Source organism: Python bivittatus, unplaced genomic scaffold, assembly GCF_059951505.1.
Source record: "Python bivittatus isolate LINGU-HERP-01145 unplaced genomic scaffold, Pbiv_v1 ctg000020_np1212, whole genome shotgun sequence".
NCBI lineage: Eukaryota > Metazoa > Chordata > Lepidosauria > Squamata > Pythonidae > Python > Python bivittatus.
The window spans coordinates 58,544,494-58,569,381 of NW_028277030.1; the positions used below are offsets into that span (position 1 = coordinate 58,544,494).

The 24,888-nt window shown below is 37.4% G+C and overlaps 1 protein-coding gene and 1 long non-coding RNA gene across 3 annotated transcripts in view; one reads left to right on the forward strand and one right to left on the reverse strand.

The window, feature by feature from the left end:
• The window catches only part of SEC63 (SEC63 protein translocation regulator), a 35,366-nt gene extending 22,267 nt beyond the window's left edge, over nt 1-13,099 (reverse strand). Inside the window, exons 1-5 of the mRNA XM_007423353.4 lie at nt 12,839-13,099; nt 4,129-4,228; nt 3,324-3,438; nt 806-918; nt 113-174 (exon numbers count right to left, since the gene is read on the reverse strand). Coding sequence (XP_007423415.1) covers nt 113-174; nt 806-918; nt 3,324-3,438; nt 4,129-4,228; nt 12,839-12,962 — 514 coding nt within the window. The 5' untranslated portion in view covers nt 12,963-13,099. The remainder of the gene's footprint in view (nt 1-112; nt 175-805; nt 919-3,323; nt 3,439-4,128; nt 4,229-12,838) is intronic.
• Nucleotides 13,100-13,116: 17 nt separating this feature from the next.
• LOC112540101 (uncharacterized) overlaps nt 13,117-24,888 on the forward strand; it is a 39,681-nt gene continuing 27,909 nt past the window's right edge. Inside the window, exon 1 of one of the 2 annotated variants that reach the window (XR_015795852.1) lies at nt 13,117-13,349. This is a non-coding gene — a long non-coding RNA (uncharacterized LOC112540101). The remainder of the gene's footprint in view (nt 13,350-24,888) is intronic. The other variant, XR_003084171.2, reaches the window with a different exon arrangement.

The following is a 24,888-nucleotide window of genomic DNA, read 5'->3' on the forward strand; positions in this document are numbered from 1 at the left end:
ACTGTACACACACAGTATATAAAATGAATAATGTTGCTGATAGCACAAATCAGAGAGCAAAAGTCAGGATGCTACATAAATTATGACATGGCACAATAAACTATAGAATTACCCTGTGGTCCATCAGGGCTGCCATATTCTTCCCAATTTTTTCGAGACTCTTCATCAGTTAAGCTACAAAATAAGAGGCACAATTATGTTAGAAAGTACCTCACTGCTTCTTTCAAAGGTGCACGTTTTCCTTGCTCAAAGAAAAGCTTTAAGATTTGCCACATAAAAACTTAAATCCCCAGGATAATCCATACTGAAACAGCACAGCAGACAGATAGGGCAAAGTATACATTCAGAAACAGCATGCAAGAATATCATCAAAGTATACCAATTAGTAACAGTAACCTCCCGTGACAACAACCAACTGGGACAGGAGAGGAGAGAATGCAGTTTGAAATGGGAGTGATCTAGTATTATCCCCAGTGATAAAAAGGCTCCTCTATGGTACAAATGTGCATTTCTGATGCTAGAAGGGAGAAAATAATTTACAGTACACTGATTTTTCCCTTCCTCTGAAGCCCTTATATGGATGGAAATCTGCTCTGAATGATTAGGAGACTTTAGATCTTTGCTTGTTTTATAAACCAGAATCACAAATCAATTTATATACTGAGAAGGAAACAAAATCAATTCTGTATTGTAACAACTGTTGTAAGTAGACAAACTGGCTCAAACATATAAATAATGGCATTAGCATATATTCACGTTGCTTACAATAACTTTCCCTCCTACGAACAGAACTTAAGAAACTTACGCTGCATAAGCCTTAGCAATATTCATAAACATAACTTCATCACCACCTTTATCTGGATGGTATTTCAGCGATAGCAAACGGTATTGCTTTTTAATTTCTGACACTGTTGCACCCTATTAAAATAAGAGGTTCATATTAGTTATATGGAGCATATAAAGGGTGCAACCATCTGCATTTATTTACCTGAAAGTAAGTTCCACTGAACTCAGTACACCTTGATTCTGAACATGCATAACAAACCCCATATTAGCTCATACTACTGACAAAGGACCTTTGGCTTGCCTGAATTACTGTAAAACTTAGTTTCATAGCCCACATACAATTCATCATTACACCAAGACAATGGTTTGAGACAACTACAATTTATTATGGTCAATAGTGGCCGAGAAGTCCAGCAAAACAACAGGGATACAGCCACTTGCTCAATTTCTAGCATAGTTCTAGCTTTCGATTTTTCAATTTCTAGCTTTCTTCTAAAGCCCTATCAGTCCCAAAAGAGATCTAAACCCACTGGAAGGTATTCTAAGATACAGTCCTACCAATCTGCTACTGTTGTTAACACTGCTTTCTTCAAATTAAAGTTTATAAAGCAAACTTTAAATTCCATCTGGTAAGTCCCAAGCATTGAGAATTTTTTTGAAACCATAGCTAAATAAAACTTTTAAAAAATGAAAAATTCTCCAAATGTTTAAATAAGTACCAGATTGTTCAGTGGCCTTTACTCCTACATAAATAAATACAGGAACATAACTTAAACTGAATTACATTCACAATTGACTTGCACCTTTTAAAAACTTATCATTTAAATAAACTATCCAACTTTTAAAAAGAAAGTGTACACATTTGCTTTTGACTATTAAATTATTTTGGTGATCAGCATATTAAATTATACAACCACTGTAAGAGGGAAACTAGTTCATTTCCTTCTATTTGAAGACAGGATTTTTATCTAGCAGTTGCCTCTGATTACAGAAGAGAAGGTGACAAATAAGAAATGTTTTTTGTTTTTTTGCTAACAACCATTTTCCCCTCTTCTTAGTGTTCCATCTTTTTGATTATCTTGGAGGGTCCCCCAATTTCCTGGTAACATGGAGGAAGGATGAAAGGATTACTTCCTCCTAATATAACTGAAGGTGCAAAAAGTCCTCACATGGGCAGGCACAACTGAATGCCACTTGTAATTTCAGAGATATACGTTATTGCTTCATGTATTATTTTTTTAAACTTTTGAAATTCATTTAATTTGCAAGGCAGATCTTGGGCCCATTGTCTTTAGTTCTAAACTGCACTTCTGTTTTAATGCCAAATGGCATTCTTTAGCAAATCTGTTGCTTTCTTTGCATGCCTGATTTACGGATAGTCCTCAACTTGCAACCGGGCATTTAATGGCCATTCTAGGCTACTGGAAAGGGTGCTTTATGGCCGTAAAGCATTTCTGGCCATCATAAAACATTGCACTGTGCCCCCTGCGGTCACATGATTGCATTTCGGGTGCTTGGCAACCAGCTCGCATTTACAACCAGTTGCCAAGTGCCCCACGATCATGTGATCGCCATCTGCAATCTTCTCTGTTGGCTTCCCCAGAAAGTCAGTGGGGAAGCTGGCAGGGGAAGGTTGCAAGCGGAGGGGACAGAGGGGAGCTGAAATCCTTCATGGGGCTACAGGCACAGAGCTGAAATCTTCAGGATTTGAGCTCCGTTCCTGAAGCCAGCGGAAGGATTTCCCCTTTGTGCACAGAGGGGAGGGGAAACCCTTCAGCAGGCTGCAGGAACAGAGCTCAAATCCTGAAGATTTCAGCTCCATTCCTGCAGCCCCATGAAGGATTTCTCCTCCATGCACAGAGGGTAAGAGAAACTCTTCACCAGACTGCAGAAATATTTGAGAGCAAAAGGGCTGCCTGCTGGGAGGACTTCAGGTCCGTGTGAAGCTGAAATCCTTCAGCTGGCAGCTCTTTCACTTCATCCACTCAACGACGCAGGAGATCGCTTAATGACCGCAACTGGTCATTAGTGCCAGAATTGCGGTTGTTGAGCGAAGTAGTCACATGGATGTCTCGCTTAATGACTGCTTTGTTCAATGATCGAGACTCCAGTCCCAATTGTGGTTGTTAAGTGAGGACTACCTGTACTTCATTTTATGAAATAGTGCCAGGTATTCAATGTAGAGTTTCAAATAATATAGCCTTTTCAAAAGCTCAAAATGTGACTAAGATTCAAAAATGAAATATTTAAAATTAAATATATCATTTACATCTACTCTTAATACACATGACTTTTCAAATAAAAAAATAACTCAGCATCTCTCTGCTGGCTGAATGCTGCCTGTTATTAGGCAAACACAACTGGCAGTACAGATTTCCCTCCTTTTTCCATGTGTCCCTAAATTCCTTCTGAAGAAGGTCTGTGGAGTGAGGAACAGACAGACAGACTTAGCATGTGATATTCCACTGAGGGCCACTCTGCAACATTTAAATTTAGTGTCAAATTTTGTTTAAATAATGAAAAATAGTGCTACTTACTGGGTCTAATTGTAATATTTCATATGGATTGTATTCTTGATATTCTCTATCTGTTTTGGACACTTTGTAAGCAAGAAACAAAAACAGTGCCCATCCAGCAAGCAAAACAGCTTTTCTGTAAATTGAAAGTGAAAGAGAAAGCAATTTTAAATATTTAAAATTTTGGAAAGAAATCTCATGCAACCAAAATATCCAGATACATTTAAAGAAGACTTAACATCACAGGAAACAATACCTAAAAGAATCTCTATACATCTTTCAAAACCAAAGGAATTATACAAGTATGTCTATTGGTTTCTGCCAATATTCTACAGTCCCTTCAAGTATTCACGGTGAATACTCAGCTTAATGTATCTTAAGTAATAAAAGCATATACCCAACAATTCTCCATAAGGTAGGCTGTTTGGTGGGCTGGCTTTTTGGGGGGGGGGTGAAACTTCATCTTCCCACTGAAGAATCCTCAGCCTATAAAGAATTCTAAGGTTTCTACAATATAATTTTAAAAGCACTGCATCACAGAAACATTTTTCTTTCCCTAAAGCAGAAAGAACTGTGAATCCCAAATACTGCATGTTGGATACTGAACAGATTCTTTCATTACCTAAAATTCAGTCCACGTCCACAATTTAATTGTGAAGAAATTTTCAGTTTCTTCACAATTAAAACTTCAATGTTATCTGCTAGGAGCTATTGGTCAAACGCTGATCTTATCATATTTCTAAATATTTTACAATGTTAAAATAATATGGTTTTTATCAGAATTCTAAAAAACTATAAAGTAAAAATCTTATTAAAGCATACTTACTTTATTGTAGGAATTATATTCTGCTGGGGCTTTAACAATCGCAATCGATACCACAGGCATCTTCCATAAACTTTTCTTAAATTCTTTAAACGAATTTGCTCTGGGGAAGGAAGATCATTTTAACATTGAATAGAAACAAAACAACTTACATATTAGGCTCTCTTCTTGAAACTGCTCAAATCTTAAAGGAAAAACTTTGCAATACTACCTGTAAAAGCAAATATTTCACTTTTTTCCCCATAGCATCATTCACCTTCTATTATACAAATGCACAGAATATGACCTGGCTGACATAAAATATGGTTAAATATTTCACATCTCTGAAACAGCTTCCCAAACCTGCTTTTTTTACTTCTCAAAAGTCATCAATATAATACAAGGTAAAGATCCCATCCAAGTACTAACAAGGCCCAACCAGCTTAGCTTTCAAACCCAGACAAGGTTAGGCAGGTACTGCACCTGCTGAGACAAATATTTTAAAAGTTACTAAAAAGGGACAATGCAAATGCAATACTGGCTTGGTAATAGTTAAGGAAAAAATACTGTATAACATGTACCCTCTACTCAATATTCTCTGTTGTCATAATATTGGCAACTAGCATTATCTGTTGAATCTAGTGAGTAGTTAGACTAAAGGTTAAACCCTTTGTACCTTTCTGTTCAGATGAGGGGCTTAGTAGACCTATCTCCATTAATGGAAAAGGAAAAGTGATTTTTAGCAATTCCCCCTCTATATACTCTGTAAATCAGGTCCAACAGTTGGAGGATCATCCAGAACACCATGAAAAATGCAAGGGATCTGTGGAAACTCTCTCTCCTGCTCGTTTGTTAGATCAAAAACTCATTTATTAGATCAAAAACTCTAATCAGTGTACCCAGTCTTTCTATTCACAGAAAGGCACCACCAGATTCAACTCTATAACTTACAGATCTCCAAAGTGAGGTCTATGTTTAACATTCATATTTAACAGAGATGTTGCTTCTGAGATGGGGGATGTGGGAAAAGAGATGGAGAGGAGGGTCAATAGGTGCCCTAGTTTCTACAACCACCAGGAAAATAATTGAAATCCTTTATTAGTCTGCCTGAAATATAGTTCAGCATTTTCGTTTTAAAAATAATCTTGAATTTTAAATGTTTTCTATAATATCTCCTAAGATTTTAATCAAGTTAACTGAGAAGATGTAAATGCCAATGTTAATCAAATATGAACTAATGTTCTGGAAATAAATGAAACCTACTTAAAATCTGTGTTTAAATTGCAAATTAGAAAGTTGTTGAGGAAATAGTTGAAACTTTGATAACAGTGGGCTGCTTTAAGATACTGGCCAAGACACATAATAAGCAAGTTAATAAATATATAAAGACACTTAGTCCAGTCCATAAAAAATGACTGAAATGGGTTAGCTTACACAGAATTCACAAAACTGAATGAGGATTATTATAGGTTCAAATAACCAAAGCTACAGATAAGAGAAACTAGAAAGTGATTCATCAAGATCCTAGATTCTTTGCAAAGTGATTCCTTCTTTCACCAGCCTTCCTGCTCGTAACCTGAAAAATGCCCCAGCAAATTCAGGAAATCTTTATAGAAGAATAAAACAAAGGAAAAAGTCCACTGTAGAAAATGTTAGGTATAGCCTCCCATGTACACTCATTTAGAATTCTGTTGCTACTTGGAATAGCTGCTTCTTGCAGTTATCAATTACGTACTCATGAAGTATTACTATAATTATACCCCATAGACTAAGAACAGATTCCATTTTTTACACAGTACCATATAGTATGGCTGCTATATTCCAACTTACAAGTCACAATTCAAACTTTTTTAAAAAACACAACCCAAACCCACAAAATACTACATGCAAGTCAAATCCTCTGCAACTAAACTATTCTGACAGCAAGCTATTCTTGTAATAGTCAAAAATATCTAGACTTTATTCAGCCTTCTTCATAAGATTGGTAAAAACCTGTCTTTATAGAAAGTTTAGAAACATGATTTTTCAGGCGTTTTTAAAACAGAATGGGAATAAGAAACAAGTGGGAATTTCTGAATATACAGCACCATTTTATTTTTTTTATTGGGTCCAAACTTACTTTGTTAAGGATATTTGACAAATTCACACTCTAACATGAAACAAGAACCCACAAATATCTGGAAAAAGCAAGCAGTCGTCTATTGAAATCTAGACCGTTATTGTGGTATAACTACTTAATCTTGCATCATTTCAATTTGTAACAATCCCACTGTTCAGTGAGCCTTATTCACAGTTAAGTGCACACAGAACTGTGCAGTAAGTTTCTTCCTGGCAATGCAATTTATATTCCTCCAGCTTCCAAGCTGGTAAAAACTAAGTTTGATGATAATAATAAAAAAGGATATGGAGAATTCCCATTTTATCCTCAAAAGTTTTCAGTTTTCTCTTTTCTCATGTGCATAATTAGTTTTACTGAACACAATTCCATTAACAGTGAAATCATTTTTAAGTGAATCTTTATTCTTACAACTTTTGTTTCTAACAGGACTTTTCTAAAAGTGTTAGTAGCAAGGTCTTCTGAAATATGATAAAGGATCTGATCTTTTAAAGCACAAAGGAAAGTAGGACAGAATGTGAAAAGGGAGGAAAGAACACATTTCAAAACACAAAGATACCAAAACAGAAGACTAGAATAAGTTTGGCTTAGTTTGCCACCCTAGACATAACAGAGAGTAGAATTTAGCTTTAAGTTTAAATAAAAACACAGAATAGTGTTTTTAGATGCCAACTCAATTGTATTAGTTCCACTAATCTTATTAGTTGTCAGACTCATACTGAAAAGCATAGTAAAATTGAATCAAGTATACTGTAAAATGCAAAAGAAAAATGAATCAACCTTAATGAATATGGAATTTGTATCACAATAGTTCTATTGCACAAATTTGTACTTTGATTATTTAATACTGTTGGTTGGTTCCTGAGCATGATTTTTCTTGTTAAAAAAGGGGTCTCAGTAACAGTAACTGAAAAAAGTTAAATATGGACACAGCCTAACATAAATTTGGTTATAAAACATTATTAAACTAGTATGCAATTAGCTAATTTGGAGGGTACCATGTTACCAGTGCCTGCTATGAAAAATGAAATGTGGAGGAAGAGTACATTACTTCTCTTTCCATATCAGGAAATTTCTACAGGATCCTAGATCACTCTGTAAACAGAAGAGGCCCCCTAACAATGTTGTTTCTACACACTGCATTTAATTGCCTAAGATGACATTTATATTAGCAACCATATTCAGAGAACACTATGGTTATTATATGAATGAGATGTAACTGCATACACCCTGCTTTCCTCTCATTCTCCAATACAGCTTCAAGAAGATCAGAAACTTGCTTCCATTTTTAATTGCAAAATTACACTATATCCAAATTTAAAATTGGTTAGCCTCAATCATACTTTGCTTAAACAAACACATTTCAAACTATAATTTATGAAGATGGCTTGTTACAGTAAGATATTAAGATAGCCAAAATATAACTGGTGACCTGTTGTCCATCAGGTTACAAAGAACCAGAAACAACTGAACATACAAGCAGTGTATAAGTTAGACTACTGAGTAATTCCTATAACACATCCTTCTTTAAAATACACAGCCGATATGTAAGTCTTTCAACTTTTAATCAGCTGGTACTGTAGTCTGAACTTTGTCATTCAGTTAGAGATCTATCAATTTGTCTTCAGTGTAATAATTACTCGTCTGAGGTAGAGAAATGAGGTATCTTTTTTCTCCACACCTGATTTCACAGATATACAATGCCGTAAAATGTGTCTTAACAGGTAGCAGGGCTTAGTGAGTCTCATCTAGGCTTGGAAGCTAAACAGAGTCTGCCCTGGGAGATCCTTGGATATGGGACTACCAGGAATACCAGATCTGTAGCCTACATTGGGAAGTGAAACAAACACACACACTGAGGAAGACAATAATTGTCAAGAAATCTACAGGAATGTGTCCGTGAAATCACCAGGAAGTTGGACTCAAAGAAAATTTTAATTTACAATAAAATACTGTGTACCATTTACCTTAAAGGCTGAACTTTAAAAATTAAAGCTGGCATGTATGTTCAGGGCCACACTCCAAATAGATTCATATAACACACTAAGATATAATGAGGTTTGTGTAAATCAATTCTTTATGGCTTACTAAGCAAACCATAATTTTAAAGACTCTGGCTATATTGTTCTATACCAATAAACAAAGAGAGACTTTAACTACCATAACCATTTACAGATCATGGACTCCTTTAGCTGTAACACACTTTGATTCAGTATTAATGAATAAACTTGCCTAGGCTTTACATTCACACATTTCTCCTTTCATGTATAAAATGATTATGTTGTAGGGGAACCGTAATTTAATTCAAGGAACTATTATTTATTGTAAGGATTAATATGAAGCTACTATGTTTCTAATTTGTTTGAAACAACTATAGTTAGTCTATGTCAGAATATTCCAAGTATGGACATGAGGACTAGAGACATAACCTTTTTCAGGTAATGACCACAGACTGTTATTTCTGAATTAGGCTAATAAGAGATTTGTTTAAATACTGAAGACCAATATAAAACATAGCATCCGCATTTGCAATATAAATCTCCATCACAAGTTCAATCCCAACTGTCTGACCACATCTGTTTTCAAAGAATATGCAAAATATACTGAAATACAAATTCTGATTTGAAGGTTGATTGTTAATGGACTGGATGTGAGATAACAATGAGCCTTCCTCTGTTTAAACTGGGAGCTTCTTGCCAGTGCCACTACCCATCTTAATATAGAGATAGAGTCAGATTTGGGCAAGATGGTAGACGTGATTATTCTTGAAAGGAGCTATTTGGGTATGTTCTTAGATCTAACATTACAGTAGGTAAACTAGGTATGGTTTTGCATAGCTTTTTCCATTTTCCCAGCTATACTTATTGCCGACAGATCTAATTATGACCATGCATGTCTTAACCATATTTAAGTTGGATTGCTGAAATTCACTTTGTACAGTGCTGACTTTGAGAAGTGTTTGAAAAGTGCAGTTTTCAAACAGTTTTGTGAAGCATGTAACTCTACTGCTATCCCATCTGTGCTAACTCCTACTATATTTCTAAATCTATTCAAAGTGCTTATTTATTGTTTTTAAAAGCTTCAGCTGCTTGGGACCAGGTTGCTTAGATAACTCCTGTAAATACTTACTGTACATGCTTGATTATCAATCAATTTTATTTATGGCCAAATGCCCAAAAGCAAGTTACAAATATAATCTGAACTTGGCATTAAATAAACGAGTTTAACAAATAAGATATTTAATAAATGTTATATGATACACTTAAAACCCCAACTCATTGATTAGTTACTAAAAACATTGTTCTTATAGCCATAGTTAAAAATCTGGCTGTTGCCACTGTAATTTTAGGATTTTCATCGGCAAGTAAATTTTTTACATACTCAGAAGTATCTGTTCCTGGTTTGGATTTTAAAATAGGTCAAATAACTTCCTGCCGAAGACTCTTATAAAATTCATAATACTGTAAAATGGGATCTACCATTTAAAGATCAGTACCATTACAGAGACAGAATCTTTGAGATGGGAATTTTTTGAAATCTACCATATAGCATATTTGATGGAAACACATTTAATCTGGCTTTTGAAAAAAAACTATTCTGTATTTACTTAAATATAAGCTATTCAGATATTTAGGGTTGAAAAGTACATTTGTAGTTAATTCTAAAGGTTACAAATGAACATGAAACTTTGGCTTTAGCCACTGATTCCTGTACTGAATTATCCCATAAACTTTGTTTGATACAATGAAATGCTGATGACATACCCCTGGAGAATAAATAATCAGGATCAATGCCAATCTAAACTTTTGAGTCACCTGTTTAAACCACATATCTACAAAGGATTCATTTGGGACTTCCTGAAGCAATCCTTTTTAAAAACAAGTTATAACATATAACATATACTTGCAACCAAAACTTAACAGCACTTAACCAAGCCTTTGTTTCCAAAGGACATTGCCCAGATTATCTTCTGCTAGTTGACTTGTTATGTTCAGCTCGTTATATAATTGTTCAAAAATTACATAGTAACCAACCATTCTAATCATCTCACAGCAAATTAGAGATGGAATTTGCATGCATAAATAAATAAGACTAAGATATCAAAATAGAAGTTGGCATATGTGTTCAAGAAACAAATCCTGTTCAGACCCAACATTAACATTTTTAAGGTAGCCAAGAATGAATGAGGCCTCTAAAAAAAAAAACCTGCAGATGATTTTATATAAAAATCATTGCAACCTTATCAACGGCAATACCATTATTAAACACTGTAAAGAACAGATAGAGTACCGAGAGCTGTATTAATGTCATTAAATGCCGTGTTAAGGGATAAAACAGATTATAATTCTGACAACCATTCAGGAATAAGATCATTCTTTAACTTTCTTGATGCTGATATTATTAAAAAGCTGGATAAGAATCTGGCAGATGTTTTAGATGTATAACTTTATATTACCTCAATGCAATAATCACTTCAAACACTGCAAAAGAACATATTTTTTCTACATATTAGGAAATAAAACATTTCTACAAAATAATTTTCTACATATTAGGAAATAAAACATTTCTACAAAAGCATCCCATATGTGATCTGGACTTACCGTGAATTCTTTATGCCCAGGTACCCATTCTACATAAACTTTTGCATCCTTGAGTACCTCTTATACTGAGATAAATACATCAGACTTAAAATATCTCATAGTTACTAAACAAACTTATCACCAGGAATTTACCGAATTGCAGTGAGAGGTATAAATAAATGCACATTATAATAAACACAGACAGCTGCTTGTGCTTGTTTTCATTATGACAGAAAGCAAGGAAAGACTAATACTGAAAGATTGCACCTCATTTACAATATCACTCAAAAACAAACAAAATTATATGGTCAGTTGAACACTAGGGTGCCATGGAAGGGACGAGATATGCTCCACTTTATTAAGACTCCAATACATATGGCAGATACATTTCCATGTATTTAAAAGCTATACTGGAAGAAAGCATGATATTCAAATACTACTTACTCTATAGAACTCAATGAATAAAACAAGATTTAGATTACTATGACTACAATCTCATACAACTACTCTACAACTAATGACTACAATTAGATTACAATGACTACAGTACTCAGGCAAGGTCATTTAATATTTTTTGGTCTTTAATTCTGTCATGCTTAAAATCAATAATGATAGCTTTTTCACTTTCAGAGTAAAATCTGCTAATCCCCTTACAAACCAAATATACTTTCTGGACAAAGTTTATAATCTTGACACTGAAGCCTGCTTTCCACTTCTCAACTACAGAGCCATCAACCCCAGACAGAATTACGCTTTAGGAAATATTGTATCAAATAACTTTTAATGGATCTATCTGTTCAATGCACACATATTCACGTTCTTCTGTGCATTTATATTTTCTGTAACAAAGAAGGAATGCATGCCCTTCCAGATGTTGAACTCTTTGCAAGATACCAAGCTAGGGAGATTTGATATATTTCTGAAGACAAAAGCATAATTCAAGATAGTATCTTGAACACAGAATGAAATCCAGCAGGATGGTATTTAACTATAACAAGTAGAAGGCCCTGTATTCAGGTATGAAAAATCAAATGCATACGTATAGGACTGGGGATCTTGATTTGGTAGCAATTTGGGTGAAAATGGTCTAGGGGTACTAGTGACCACTAGTACCACATGAGCAAGCAATGTGTTATGTTATGTCCAGTTTATGGCATTCAACACTGGTTAGATAGCACTCGAATTACTGTCCTCCTTTCTCAGACCTTATGGCTGGAGAAAATTCAGAAGAGAGCTATCAAAATTCAGAAGAGAGCTATCAAGATGACAAAGGGTCTGGAAATCAAGCTCTCCGAAGAACTGGACATACTGCTGAGCTTGTGAAAGAGATGAAAGGGAATCATGATAATGATCTACAAATATCTAAAAGGAGGTCATGTGCAAATGGGATGGGCCTGTTCTCTATTGTGATGGAAGACAGGGCAAGGGCCAATAGGTTGAAATGAAGAAAAATAAGATTCTGGCTAAATGTTATAAAGAACTACAAGATAATAAGAGAGGTTAAGCAGGGAAACAGTCTCCCCTTCCATGGAGGGGTTCAACTGGGGACTGACGATCACCTGTCGATCACCTGTCGGGATTTCTGCACTGAGCAAGAGAAGCCACAAGCCTCGTACGTTTTGCGATTCCTCCTCTCAGCTCTAGCCTGATGGGTCCTGCTCACTCCCTCACTCAATGGACACTTAACATGATAATCAGCGGTTGAATTAACCACGGCTCCATGAACTAACCCAACCGCATCCACGCACGAACAGCAGGAGAGAGGCTTGTCAGGCGTTACTCCAAGCCAAGCCTGAACCCCTCTACCCCGAGATTTCCCACCTGCTCGCACTCAGCAGGAGGACCAACCTGGGGAAGCGAAGGCCCAGAGAGCTCGGGCGGGGGGGACAGGGAGGCGGTAAGAAGAGCCCCGCGACCCTTCTCAAGGCCCGGCTGGAGCAGAGCGAAGAGGGGAGGCAGCCGAGGCCCCAGGCCTGCCCCGAAGGAAAAGGACGGGAAGATGAAGGCGGAGGGGCGAAACTGCCTCCCTCGCACTCACCGGCGTGCTGGTCCCGCGGCCACAGGTAATAGGTGGCGGGGATAACGATGAGGGCTACGAAGCTGGTGAGGAAGTAGAAGAAGGTGTTGCCGCTGTCATCGTACTGGAACTGCTGCCCGGCCATAGCTGCTCGCACGCCCCGCCCCCCGCTCGGCTTGCGTGCTCGCTCGTTCAAGCAGCCCCAGCGGCGGTCTCTGCAGGGATCCCGCGAGAATGGGGACGGGGAAAGGGAGGAGCAGCGGGAAGGGGAGGAGCAGCGCTCTCGCTCGCCCGCCGCTCTCACCACTCGCTCACGCTTTGCCCCTTGCCTCCGGCAAAGCGGCCCTCCTCACAAGGAAGACGACGTGTCACTGCGCAAGCGCCATCGCAACCATTGTGACGTCGCAGTGGCAAGCGGGCGCTTCCGGTTCCTTGGCCGGTCCCGGGTAGGATTGGCTGAGCCGGCGGCGCTCTCCTCGCCCGACTGGTTGGGAGGTGTCTGGCGGGAGAGTTCGAAGGAACGCCGAAGCAGGTGTGACTTCTTTCAGATAGCGTCATAATAGTGGGTGGAGAAGGTGTGGATTTAAAAAATTAAGTTTCCTTCCAAATGAAGGAAACCTGTAGCTTCTTTGTCAAGGAAGTGGTTTGCCTGTTTCCCAGATTTTTTTTCTCTTCCTAGTCTTGCTCTATATATAGTCCTGGTATTCTCTGAAAATTTCTCTTCTAGGTACTGACTTTTAGGACTTCTTGCGAGATTGAAAATGTTTTGTGATGGGATCAATTCTGGATCTGCTTTAACAACACATTTGCTGCATCCAGTTGCTTAGGTTTGAACAATGTATCATAAAGAAACCACAAAGGCTGGTTTCTCATAACAGTACAAATTAACTGACCCCATTTTGTGTCAATCCACATCACAATGGACTAGTGTATGATTTACTTGTGAGCTAAACCACACTTGATTGGGTTTACATACATATTAAGCTGTAAACATGGTTTACTGGTTTACAAACCATGCTGGCTGGATTGTATAACATACTAAGTCACAAACCCAGTTTTAGGGTTCACACACATGTAATGTGTGAACACTGTCTCTTTCTTTCTGAATCTCTATTTCACTGTCTCCATTTTGTCCCTTTAACTCCAAAGAAAGCTTATTAAGAATGTAAGAGAGAAGGGGAACTGCTGAGGAAACAAGATTGAAGTATACTGTAGTTTTTGAAAGACCAGCCGACAAATTGGAAATTGTGAATCTGTCTCTAAACTGTTACCATTTCAAGATACTTGAGATTAGATTGCATTCTACTAAGTGGGACTTATTTCCCAGTTCATATCTGTTGGGTAGTCTACGTGAAATGTTAACGAATTGTGCTGGCAGTCTATTGAGATTAATAATTTAGTTTAGTTCTTTTATAGTACAGGGCCTTTCTCCATTTGTATTTAATCACAGTACATATATGCCCTGGCAATTTTTTTTATTGTGCTGTATCCCCACGATATTAGCTTTATTTTGGTCCCAGCCCATAAGTGAGACAGCCTTAAGTTATTCTTAGCCATTCTGGCTTTAAAATAACCGGCAGCAATGTCAAGGCAAGTAAAATCTGATGCATTTCATTTCACTATTCTGTCAGGGTCAGTCAGGTGACATGTGGGGACTGCGTACCACCTATTGGGCACTTCAGGCTGGTGTTGGTATGCGCCCTTTCCCGCAGTCCTAGCATTCTTCTCTGCCACCATTCTTTTTTTCCCTCCAGAAGAAAAGAGCAGGACACAGCTGAAGCTCCTATGTACCATCAGCTCCCAACAACCTGGCCAAAGAGCTGATCAGCCACTGAGGGAGTAACATGATACAGCTAGAAACTCAGCTCTCTTAAAATCCAGGTTTTGAAAAAGTCATTTCTCACACTCTTCAAGGTAGTGTCTCCGTCCTGCTGATCAGCTGTTTTGCAAGCTTTTTTTGACTACAGTTTAGGATTCTTTGAAGCTTCTAGTTTGTTTCCCAACCAACACCATAATCACTTTTTGTACAAAGTTAGAGTGGCCACCATTTTTTTTATTTGTTTGCAAGAATTAGAATGTAAAACCCAAGTTGGTAGTTATGTTCAAATTCTGGTTTCTATAAGTCAAAACCAGTGACTTCCTTGCATGATTCAAGTAGCCTACGCCTAACACTTTGCTTAAAGAATTGTGTTCAAGGAGATAAATGAGGTGTGTGCTGTTCTTTTCATCTATTGCATAGACTTATATCAAGTGTCTCCTGTGAATTGTGCAGGGCTGCTGCAAATCAACTTCATGAAGGTGCAGCCAAGCCATTGCTAGTAGTTTGGACAGAATGGACTATTGAGTGGGCTGTTGATGAATGGCAGACACATGTAGAACACAGAATGACATATAGAGGGATAGAGCAACAATGGCAAAAAAATTAACAACTGTTGAAATATGGTCCTGGTCTTTCTTTCCCACATTTGTTACCTTTAGTTTGTACTACATTCATTGTACTAAAGCTATGGTTTGATAAACCATGGTTTACTGAATAAACCACCACCAGATGGATTTATACAACATGCTCAGCCACAACCAAAAACCACAACATGGCTTAGCCCAGTGAGTAAATCCATGTATTTATGAGGGAGTGAAAGGGAAGAAGGAGAATGCAATTTGTTTAGTCTTTGTCAATGAGAAGGAAGACTGCATTATCTGTAGCTTACCATTCCCAGAAGGTTACGGGGGATATGGAAATGCATTGGCTCTTTTTCCATAGCACCCTTAACTAGATCAATAAAGGGGTTAGTATGTTGTGGAAGCACCCAAAATGAGCCAACTGACCTAGTCAACTAACTTCCAAAGGCATTAAATTTAAGCCAAAACAGAGCCAGGTTAATCTAGTCAGTTATACCATGGGAGTATCTAAGCCCGCTTAATTGATCTGCTTTACATACATAATCCTATGGGAAAAGGAGCTGGAATGAAGAGTTGAAAACCAATTCTCTTTGTTATCAAACTCACTACCGAGGCCTGGCAACACGAAATGTAGTCCCAAAGTCTGGCTGTAGTGGCCAAGTGATATCTATTGCTCCCTGCCTGAAAAACAGGAAGGGGATGAAGATACCTTGAAGCCTTGACCGTCTTCTCTTGGTGCAAGGGGTCATGAAATGCTATGTAGCTCCTAGAAGGGTAGAACTCTATTTCCTAATGTATATTTTCTGACCCAGTGTGGTTTTGGATTGCCAATACTACTTCATTAGGAAATTGGATTGGATTAAGGATGTTCTAGGTTCAGAGCCATTCGGTAGATCTATCTTTGGGACCATATCTCCTTGTCTATGCTGGAGGGAGTGGAGGAGACATCTTTACAGTCTTTGCTATCTTCATCTTTTCCTCTCTTCAGAGCATCTTAGTGAACATAGGATTTTCAGCCACCTCTCCATCTTAGTAACCTTCCTCTGAACTCATTCCTGCAATCTGAAAAGAACATCAGTGTTCTTTTCAGATTGCAGTTCCCAAGACTGGACACTATTTTAAGTGGGACCCGGTTAATGCAGAGTAGAGTGTAACTGTTACTTCCTGTGATCTGGACTCTAGACTCCTGTTAATACATCCCAAAATAGCATTTGTTTTTACTGGTTGTATTATGCTATTAGCTTATGTTTAACTTGTGATATACTATAACACCTGGATCTGTTTCACTACCGCCAAGTCAGTTCCCCCATATCTTATACTTGTGATTTTTTTTTTAGTCTTCCCAAATGTAGAACTTTGCATCTCTTCCTGTTAAATTCCATCTTGTGTGTTTCAGCCCATTGTTTAAGCCTGTCTGGATCTTTTCCAGCAAGCACTGGCATTGTCAGATTGTTATCAGTCCCAGTGTGATAGGAAGGCACTTGAATCTAGGGTCATCATGCGTGAACAGTTAGGGTAAAATGTCAAGTGTGGCATTATTGCAGGAGAAATCTGTTGGGCCAGCATGGTTAGAAGGATGAGAACCAGAATTAGGTGGAGCCTCATTCTTTCTTTAACACAGCTGCCTTTCTTGCACCTCCTTCTCGAACATTTTCTTTGCTGACTGTCTTCTGGCACATATTGCAGGTGGTCTAAGAAGGGACATACTGCTTTTGCATTGGTCTGACTCAATTACTTACAGCCATAGGCTGCACATGGTGTAGGATATAAATTCCCAATGAGTGTAGTGGAAAGTGAGAAGAGGGTAATTTTTAGGGATCACAGTGTTCATTAACTAAAGTAGAAGTATTTTGATTGATTGTCCAACATCAGTCTTGTTTATGTATTTCAGAGACACAGACTTTTCAGAAACTGTTTCTGATCAGCAGATGGCAGCCTAACTATACTCTTTCTTATGCCACTGCTGTTGTCAGCAAGGTCAAAGAAGGTTCCCTTCTCTAAATCAGCAGTGAACACCTTAAATACTTATATTTCTCCAAAAAGAAAGATTAGTATGGTTCTTTTATTTTATGACCCAGTCTTAATGCAAATAGACCATCACATCGGTACACTCAGAATTGCCAGAAATTCTAGCCAAACTGGTTTCCATGTTACACACACTTCATTCCCATAGAAAAGGCTGTATTTCTTTCATATTTTCCTTTGACTTTTTTGCCATTTGTATCCAAATAGGAGCATGGCTGAATTTGCACAACACACCACAGTAAATCAAAACACCCTTGGTTGGTTTGTGGCTTTGTTCACTGTGGGAAACCAAATCAACTCCTTTGCTGTACTAATGCTGTAATCTTTCTATCTCTGAAAATGGACTGAAGGAAACCAAAGACTGTATTGGGAACCTGCTAATGGAAGCAACACACATTGTAGTTACAAAGGAATTGATGGCTTCAGAGATTTTCTGAGGCATACTAAGAGCCACTTTACAGATTCTTTTTTTCTTTTTTAAACTGATATGCTGCATCTGTAGAAAAACATGGAAAATAAAAGAAAGCACCAATCAGAGTGATTAACAGCACTGGGAAGAAATATCCAAGCACCTGCCTTGTATATGGATTGTTATGGGGCTATGTCTTCTCTATGGGTAAAAAGGACCCCTTCATTCCAATAGGGTTATAGACTAGACTGGGAAATGAAGAAACATCTCAAAAGAAAGCAAGGGCAACCCACTTCCATATTGTTGTCAAGAAAACTATATGGATGAGTCCATGAATTCATGGAGAACTTAATCCCTACTTAAACACTCTAGTTTCACCTTTCCTAGTCTTTGCTCCACAGACATGCTAAGACTGGAATGCCCAGAATTCCCAGATGGGGAAACTCCTGCCAGACTGAGGATTCTGAAGCCTGCAGTTCCAAAACTTTTGAGATACAAGATTGAGGAAAGTTGCACTAGTAGACACTTGAGGTGTCCTATTTGTCAAGAGCCCTTTTTACCCCAGCTGCAGTCATGGGAGAGCTTTGGATTGTTCAGAATAAAATCTTCTGAAATGTGCTATAAACATAAAGGGATACCTTAGCAACTACAGTTGGTGAGACAGTCTGTTTTAAAATAATGCAAATAAATTTACCATATAAGTAAATATATTTGGGGGAGGGGAGAGAAGAAAAACGTGGCAATGTACACAGGTATGTTTCTTTTAGGAGTGCTTATGATTTTTTGTATAATTTAAATAATTCAAAATATTTACTGCTTGGTATTTGTCAGATTTTATAATCAACAGCCAACATAATTGACCGTCAAATATGAGACATGTTTCTGGGGGGGGAAAAGTGGATTTGCTAAGGAGAAAAGAATCAGTTTCTCTTTTCTTCCATCTAAAGATTAAATACCTCATATTAGTGCCCATATGGCATATATATACACACACATACATGCACACACACACACTGAATGTGTCTTGGAATATTGCAAGTATATGTGATCTGGACAACAGCATGTTGACATGCAAGGTAGTCTCTAAATTAGAGAGCCTGACTGTATATAATAGCATGAGTACACTTGGGAGTAAAACTGGGCTTTAATTATGCTTATGGCACATTCGCCAAAATGTCCAGTCCTTACTTGCATAGCCCTTACAGCAAATGCTGCACGCAGTACATGTAGGGCCAAGAAATAATTAAGAGAACAGATTGGAGATGAAAAAGATCTCCCAACCATTAAGAGAAATACAGAGGTTCACACCTGCAAAACATTTGTACTCTGTTACATGCTCAAATTATAGATGGGACTTTTCTAGGGCTTGCTTTAAAGCTCTCTCTTCAGCCATCCTGGAGGGAGGATTCTAAAATATCCCAGCATTGCCAAGGCAATACTTATGTGGACCAGGTATTACTGAACCCACGGAATATGTTTTTTCTAGACTCTGCCTTTTATTCCAATGTTTAAAAATCTTCCAGATTATACTGAAGAATTTAATGTAATCTACTTTACATCTGACAAAATCCTGAGCTGCGGCAAAATTTTGTGACTTAGCAACATGGATATACCATAAGAAGGTTATAATCATGGGCCAGAATAGCTATCTGCAGAGTTAACCTTGTTTACTTATGGAAATAGTTGAACCTTTTATTATGTATTTCTTGTATTAGACTTTATTATGTTGGATTTCTAGTCAGTGACCTTAATAACATTTTGATTTGGTCTGACATGGGCACAAAGCTAGGCCATACCTTTTCTATCTTAGTAAGAAAAACATTTAGTACCAACTTAGTAAGTAGTTAGTAAAACATTGTGAAGGGCTCAGCTGATCAAAGCCATGATGGGCAGCAGAGGTTAGTATTTACAAGACCATCTGGTAAAAACTATGACATATAGAAAATTGTGATTTGGAATGTAAAAGGAATAAATATTGATGAGCATGAATTAACTAGTGATTTTTTTAAAAAATAGATGCATTGTGTACCTGTGAAACTAAGAAAAAGGGATGAAGTGTAATAGATCTGAATGAAGATGGCCTGATCTTATGGAGTGGACTTGATCAATGCAGGCAGGGAAATGAAGGTGTAGGTTTAATTATGAATGAAAGGACTAAATTGTATCCCAGAAAGTATGAACTATCTTAGCAGCATATAGTAATATAGGGATGGGTCTGTATGCCAGCTCTTGGGGATATAATGTTATTTGACAGAGTCTTAACAATACAATTAACCTATATGTTAAATAATAAAGAGGCAAGGCTAACTTCCATTGTGATGAGGATAGCATCAGTAAGAGTTCATTTAGCATCACATCTAACCTGCATGAAGTATTCTTCTGGAGTAGCGTGAGCTGTCAGAGTAAGTAATTGTTAATTGAGGTTATTGCTAATTTTCTCCATAATCTTTCTCTCAAGACTGAAATTGTTCTGTAACAATTCCTATCATCAAAAGGGAGTTCTAAATGTGGGACAGACATAAGCTAAAAGGAAAGTAAAACAACTGTGGGAAGAGATACATTAGAAAGTAGATTGATCTAACAGAATTAATGGGAAGTTGACATAAGAAAAGAGGGTGTGGAAGCTGTTTGGAATAGAGTGGAACTATAATGTTAGGGTGCTAGAGAAGTGGCTGGAGTTGTGCAAGTGGAAAGTGTGAAATAGAATGCTTCATACATGATAACTTGAAAGAGGCTATAGATGAGAAAAATCTATATAAGAGGAGGATGAAAGATACTGGATAATATATATAGAAGAATGTAGTCAAAGAACATAGAACAATTAAAAGAGGTAGAAAATGCAGAATAATGTTGATGGAAATAAAAAGTTTTTTGGAAAATGGGTGAAAAAGGCTAAAGAAGGAGCCTCCAGCAAAGTGAATGGGATTAAAAATAAGAGTGATGAATGATTTGGTATGAAAAAAAATGAGTGAATGCTACGAGTTTTAGAGTTTTATGGGAACTATATATATATTGAAGAGTGGAATTGAAACAAACTCTAGAAACATTAGTACCCAAGAAAAATGAATAAAGAGGAAATCATAAATGCTGTAAAACATAGAAAAACTGTAAGGTTTCAGGTGTAGACAGTGCAACTGGACCAATTAAAATATGGATGTGGTTTGCTTATGGAGTGACTTTGTGACATGTTAAATATGTATGGAGACTACATGTGTGCTTCATGATTGAAAGAAAGCCGTTCTCTATACAAATAGAAAGAAGAACACAAAAACTATAGGGGGATTAGTTTGTTAAATGTACCTTGGAACATGTTTGGCAGACAATGTTGTTCAGAAGGGTACAAGGTGTGAGAATGAGCATAATTTCAGAAATGCAGTGTGGCTTTCTGTTGGGCAGAGGGTGTACAAACCAAATTTTGTTCTCCAGGAGGTAATGAGAACTGTATGAATGTGATATACTGTGTGTGTGTGTGTATGTGTAGTTATATACCGTATTTTTCCGTCAATAAGACGCCCCCATGTACAAGACGCCCCCCACTTTTCCAACCCAAAATTAAGAAATCAATATTTTAAAGATAGTGCAGAACACATTTTTATTTAGTAATTAGTTAACATTTACCTGATACACTCGGTGGGAGGAGGTCCAAACCATCTCTCTGCAGCTCTATTTCCAGGCTCTTTTGCATAACTGATTACATTCAATCACGAGTGAAACTGCCGATAGCTTGTCTCTACAAACAGACTTCCTCCAATTGGTTGGTTCAGCATCAGCTGACATCAGTTACATAAGGCTTGTGATTGGAGGAAGTCTGTTTGCAGAGACAGTATGGGCAGTTTCACTCGTGATTGGAGGCTCGTGATTGGAGGAAGCCTGTTTGCAGAGACAAGCTATTTCACTCGTGATTGGAGGGTAGCAATAGGAGGAAGCCTGTTTGCAGAGACAAAGTATGGGCAGTTTTGCAACCGCACGGTTCTCTCCTCAGCTGACTTCCTTGAATAAGACGCCCTTCAATTTTTAGCGTAAGGATTTTAGAAAAAAGTATCGTCTTATAGTCGGAAAAATACGGTATATGGAGTTGAAGATTGGTTGTTGAATGCAGTGAGCAGTATCTAAGTAAATCATGCATGAGAATAGATGGAATGCTTCACATATGGCTCAACACTGAGCAGGATATAAGATGAGGGTGTGTGATTTCCCTTGGTGGTTCAATGTATTTATGAATAAATGTATAAGGAATGCTTTTGATTGTTAGTGGTGTATTGTTTTCATAGATATCTACAGCTAGTCAAGAGGATGAAAAAATAACATGCACACAGTGACATAATGACACAAACCTCACACCTTTGTATTTGCCTTCCAACACTGGACTCAGTTACCTAATTCACCGGACTTGCATAGTGACATCATGACATGTGTTTTGTCATTTGCCTCTCTGAGGATGCTGTGGTGGATTAGGAAAGTACATATATATGCATATGATGTGTTGTAGACTGAGGACCTGAATTATTTTCAGCAAATGTTAGATTGTATGATGTAACAAGGAACATGGATCTGAAAGTTATATCAAAAACTACTGGTTATTTGACAGGAAAAACGAAATGAGCAATCCTAAGTTATAACTAAATAGTAAAAACTAGAGAAGATGAATATGTGCACCTTGTAAAATATTTACTAAAAGGGGGAATATGGATGGAGAAATTTTAATACATACAAATGCAAAATAATATGTATATGTTGTGAGGAATGAATGTTGAAAGAAGTGAAAATGAGTATGTATATAATTGTGCTTTTGCCCACTCTGTTTCATGGAAGTGAGAGTTGGGTATGTCAGGAGGAACATAAAAGTAAGTTAAATACAGTTGGAATGAGTTATTTCTCATTGTGTGTGATAAATAAAAAAGAATGAATGAGTGCTGAATGAATGTGGATTTAATAAAAAAAAGTGAATGACCAGTATAAAAAGTACACTGGTGTGGTTTTGTGATATTGGGAGAATGGATGAGTGATTTGCAAAACAAATAGATGAAAGAAGAGTGAATAGATCAAGAGAAAGACTGAGAAAATTATGGTTAATGAGTGTCTCCAAACAGAAAGGCAAGAAATTTCAGAACCAAAGGTAATGTATGAGGAGGTATATGGATGTGGTAGAAGCAACATATGGAGATGTTCAGGGAATGGTATTGATGTAGATTAGACTGAGTTATACTGTATTTTCTTATCTCATGCCGTTAACTGCGGGAGGGGGACCCTTACTAATTCTTTTCCTGCTGCACTTTGCATAGCATTGCTTACCCTAAAAGGGAATAGTGCAATGGGTGTGTATGTTTGTGTGTGTGCATTTTACAGCTGAGTCATAAAGATCTGAATTTTTAAAAAGTATATGTATTGAAAAGGCTTACAAAGCCTTTAATCTGAAGTGTATCAGAGAACAGATTTATCAAATAACAATTTTGCTATAATTTTAATAGAATCTTCAGATTAGGGAGCTGAACTGTTATGGTATGATGACAATACAAACTTCTTAATTGACAATAAGCTAAACTGATTCCTAAAAAGAAACCAGATTATAGGATTCCTCTAATGAATAAAATGCTTTGTCTCTGGGTAAAACATATGCTTTGGATATATTGTTAGGGGAAAAAAATCCCCCATCAAGGAAACATGTGCTGCTGAAGAAAAGAGCTTATTATACCTGTGAGGGGTCAAAGTCTACGGGCCTCTAGCTTATGGTATTATGGCAGATTACAAGAACATTCTGCTATGTTAGTCAGATTGCTTCCAGGCATCAAGAGCAGGAAGCTGTGCACTAACAAATTAGGCTTCTTTGACTTTTCCCCCTTTAGGTCTTGTGATAGGTCAGCTGTTGATGGCATCCTCCTCCCCATTCACAAGATCACATGGCAGAACCTTTCCATGAGCAGCTGAGGGCTTTGATATGAAGAACCAACTTTCTCAGTTGTGGAGTCTCTCTTGTGACAGAGCATGCTTTTTCCTGACCGGGACCAGTTTGAAATCCACAGGCAACCATCACTGGTGCTAGGGAAAAAGGAAGAAGCAAAACATTCATGCACCAGATTACTTTCCTTGTGAAACAAAATATTCAAGCAAGGGAAAGATGGGAATGAAACAAAACAGTAAAATCATATGTTATAGAGGAGAAAAAATTAAAACAGGATACCTCCCATTGAATAATAAGTGGCAGGGGCTAGATTAGTCTTCAGTCTTTTGACTTTTAGCGGGAGCCACTATGAGGCTTGGTTTACACATCAGATTAAACTATAATATGTTTGGTTCCAGCTTAGCAGGGTATGAGTACCCATCCATTAAGATCTGTAAACCATGCTTTGCCATACTTATGGCTTAATCTGGTAAACTATGGTTAAGCAAACCATGAGACTAGTATATCTGTACTGACATAATAATTAACCCCAAATGCTTGTGTGGCTGTCCCTGCTTCTCCTCCTCCTAAGACATACACTAAAGGAAAACAATAGTATACTGCATAGGGCTATTAGAAGAACCCATAGATGGCAGCAGAGAGCAAAATATTTCTGTATCTCTTTGCTGCCATCCATTTTTTTTTTGCAGCCCAGTTCTGGTAATGTCAGTGTTAATGTCAGTGTTTGATGCTGGTTAGTCTTGCCATCTTAGATTGAAATTCATATTTATAGGATATGAACTACCACAGGAAGATCAACGTAATAAACTTCTATCAAATTGGTGCCTCCAATGTATTGGACTGGCTTTCCCAGCATCCCCATACAGCAGTGCCATGGCTATGCTGATCGGGGATGATGAGATTTGTAGTGCAAAACATTTATGTAGGCACCATGCTAGGAAAGTGCAATTTAAGGTAACATAATTTGGTGGATATTGAGACACAAAATCCATTTAGCTGGCAAATAAAGTCCCAGGATAACCTTTGGATCTCCCTTTTTCTATATAGCATAGTAGTCTTCAGGATGCATTTTCTTAAAAACTGCCTGCAACTTTTCTTTTAAATATTTCTACCTTTATATTAATTCTCAAGTATATCTGATTTATTTCCTTAACCCTTGTAATGGGTCATCTGTAATGAAATACAGTACATGGATCAATATAGATTACAAATTACTTAACAGTTCATTCCAGTAACCCTGACAGTTCACAGTAATGCTTGTTCTAGTCCATGCACTGCATTATATGTTTGAACTACCTAAATTCAAAATACTTTTCCCCCAATTATTTAGACAGTTAT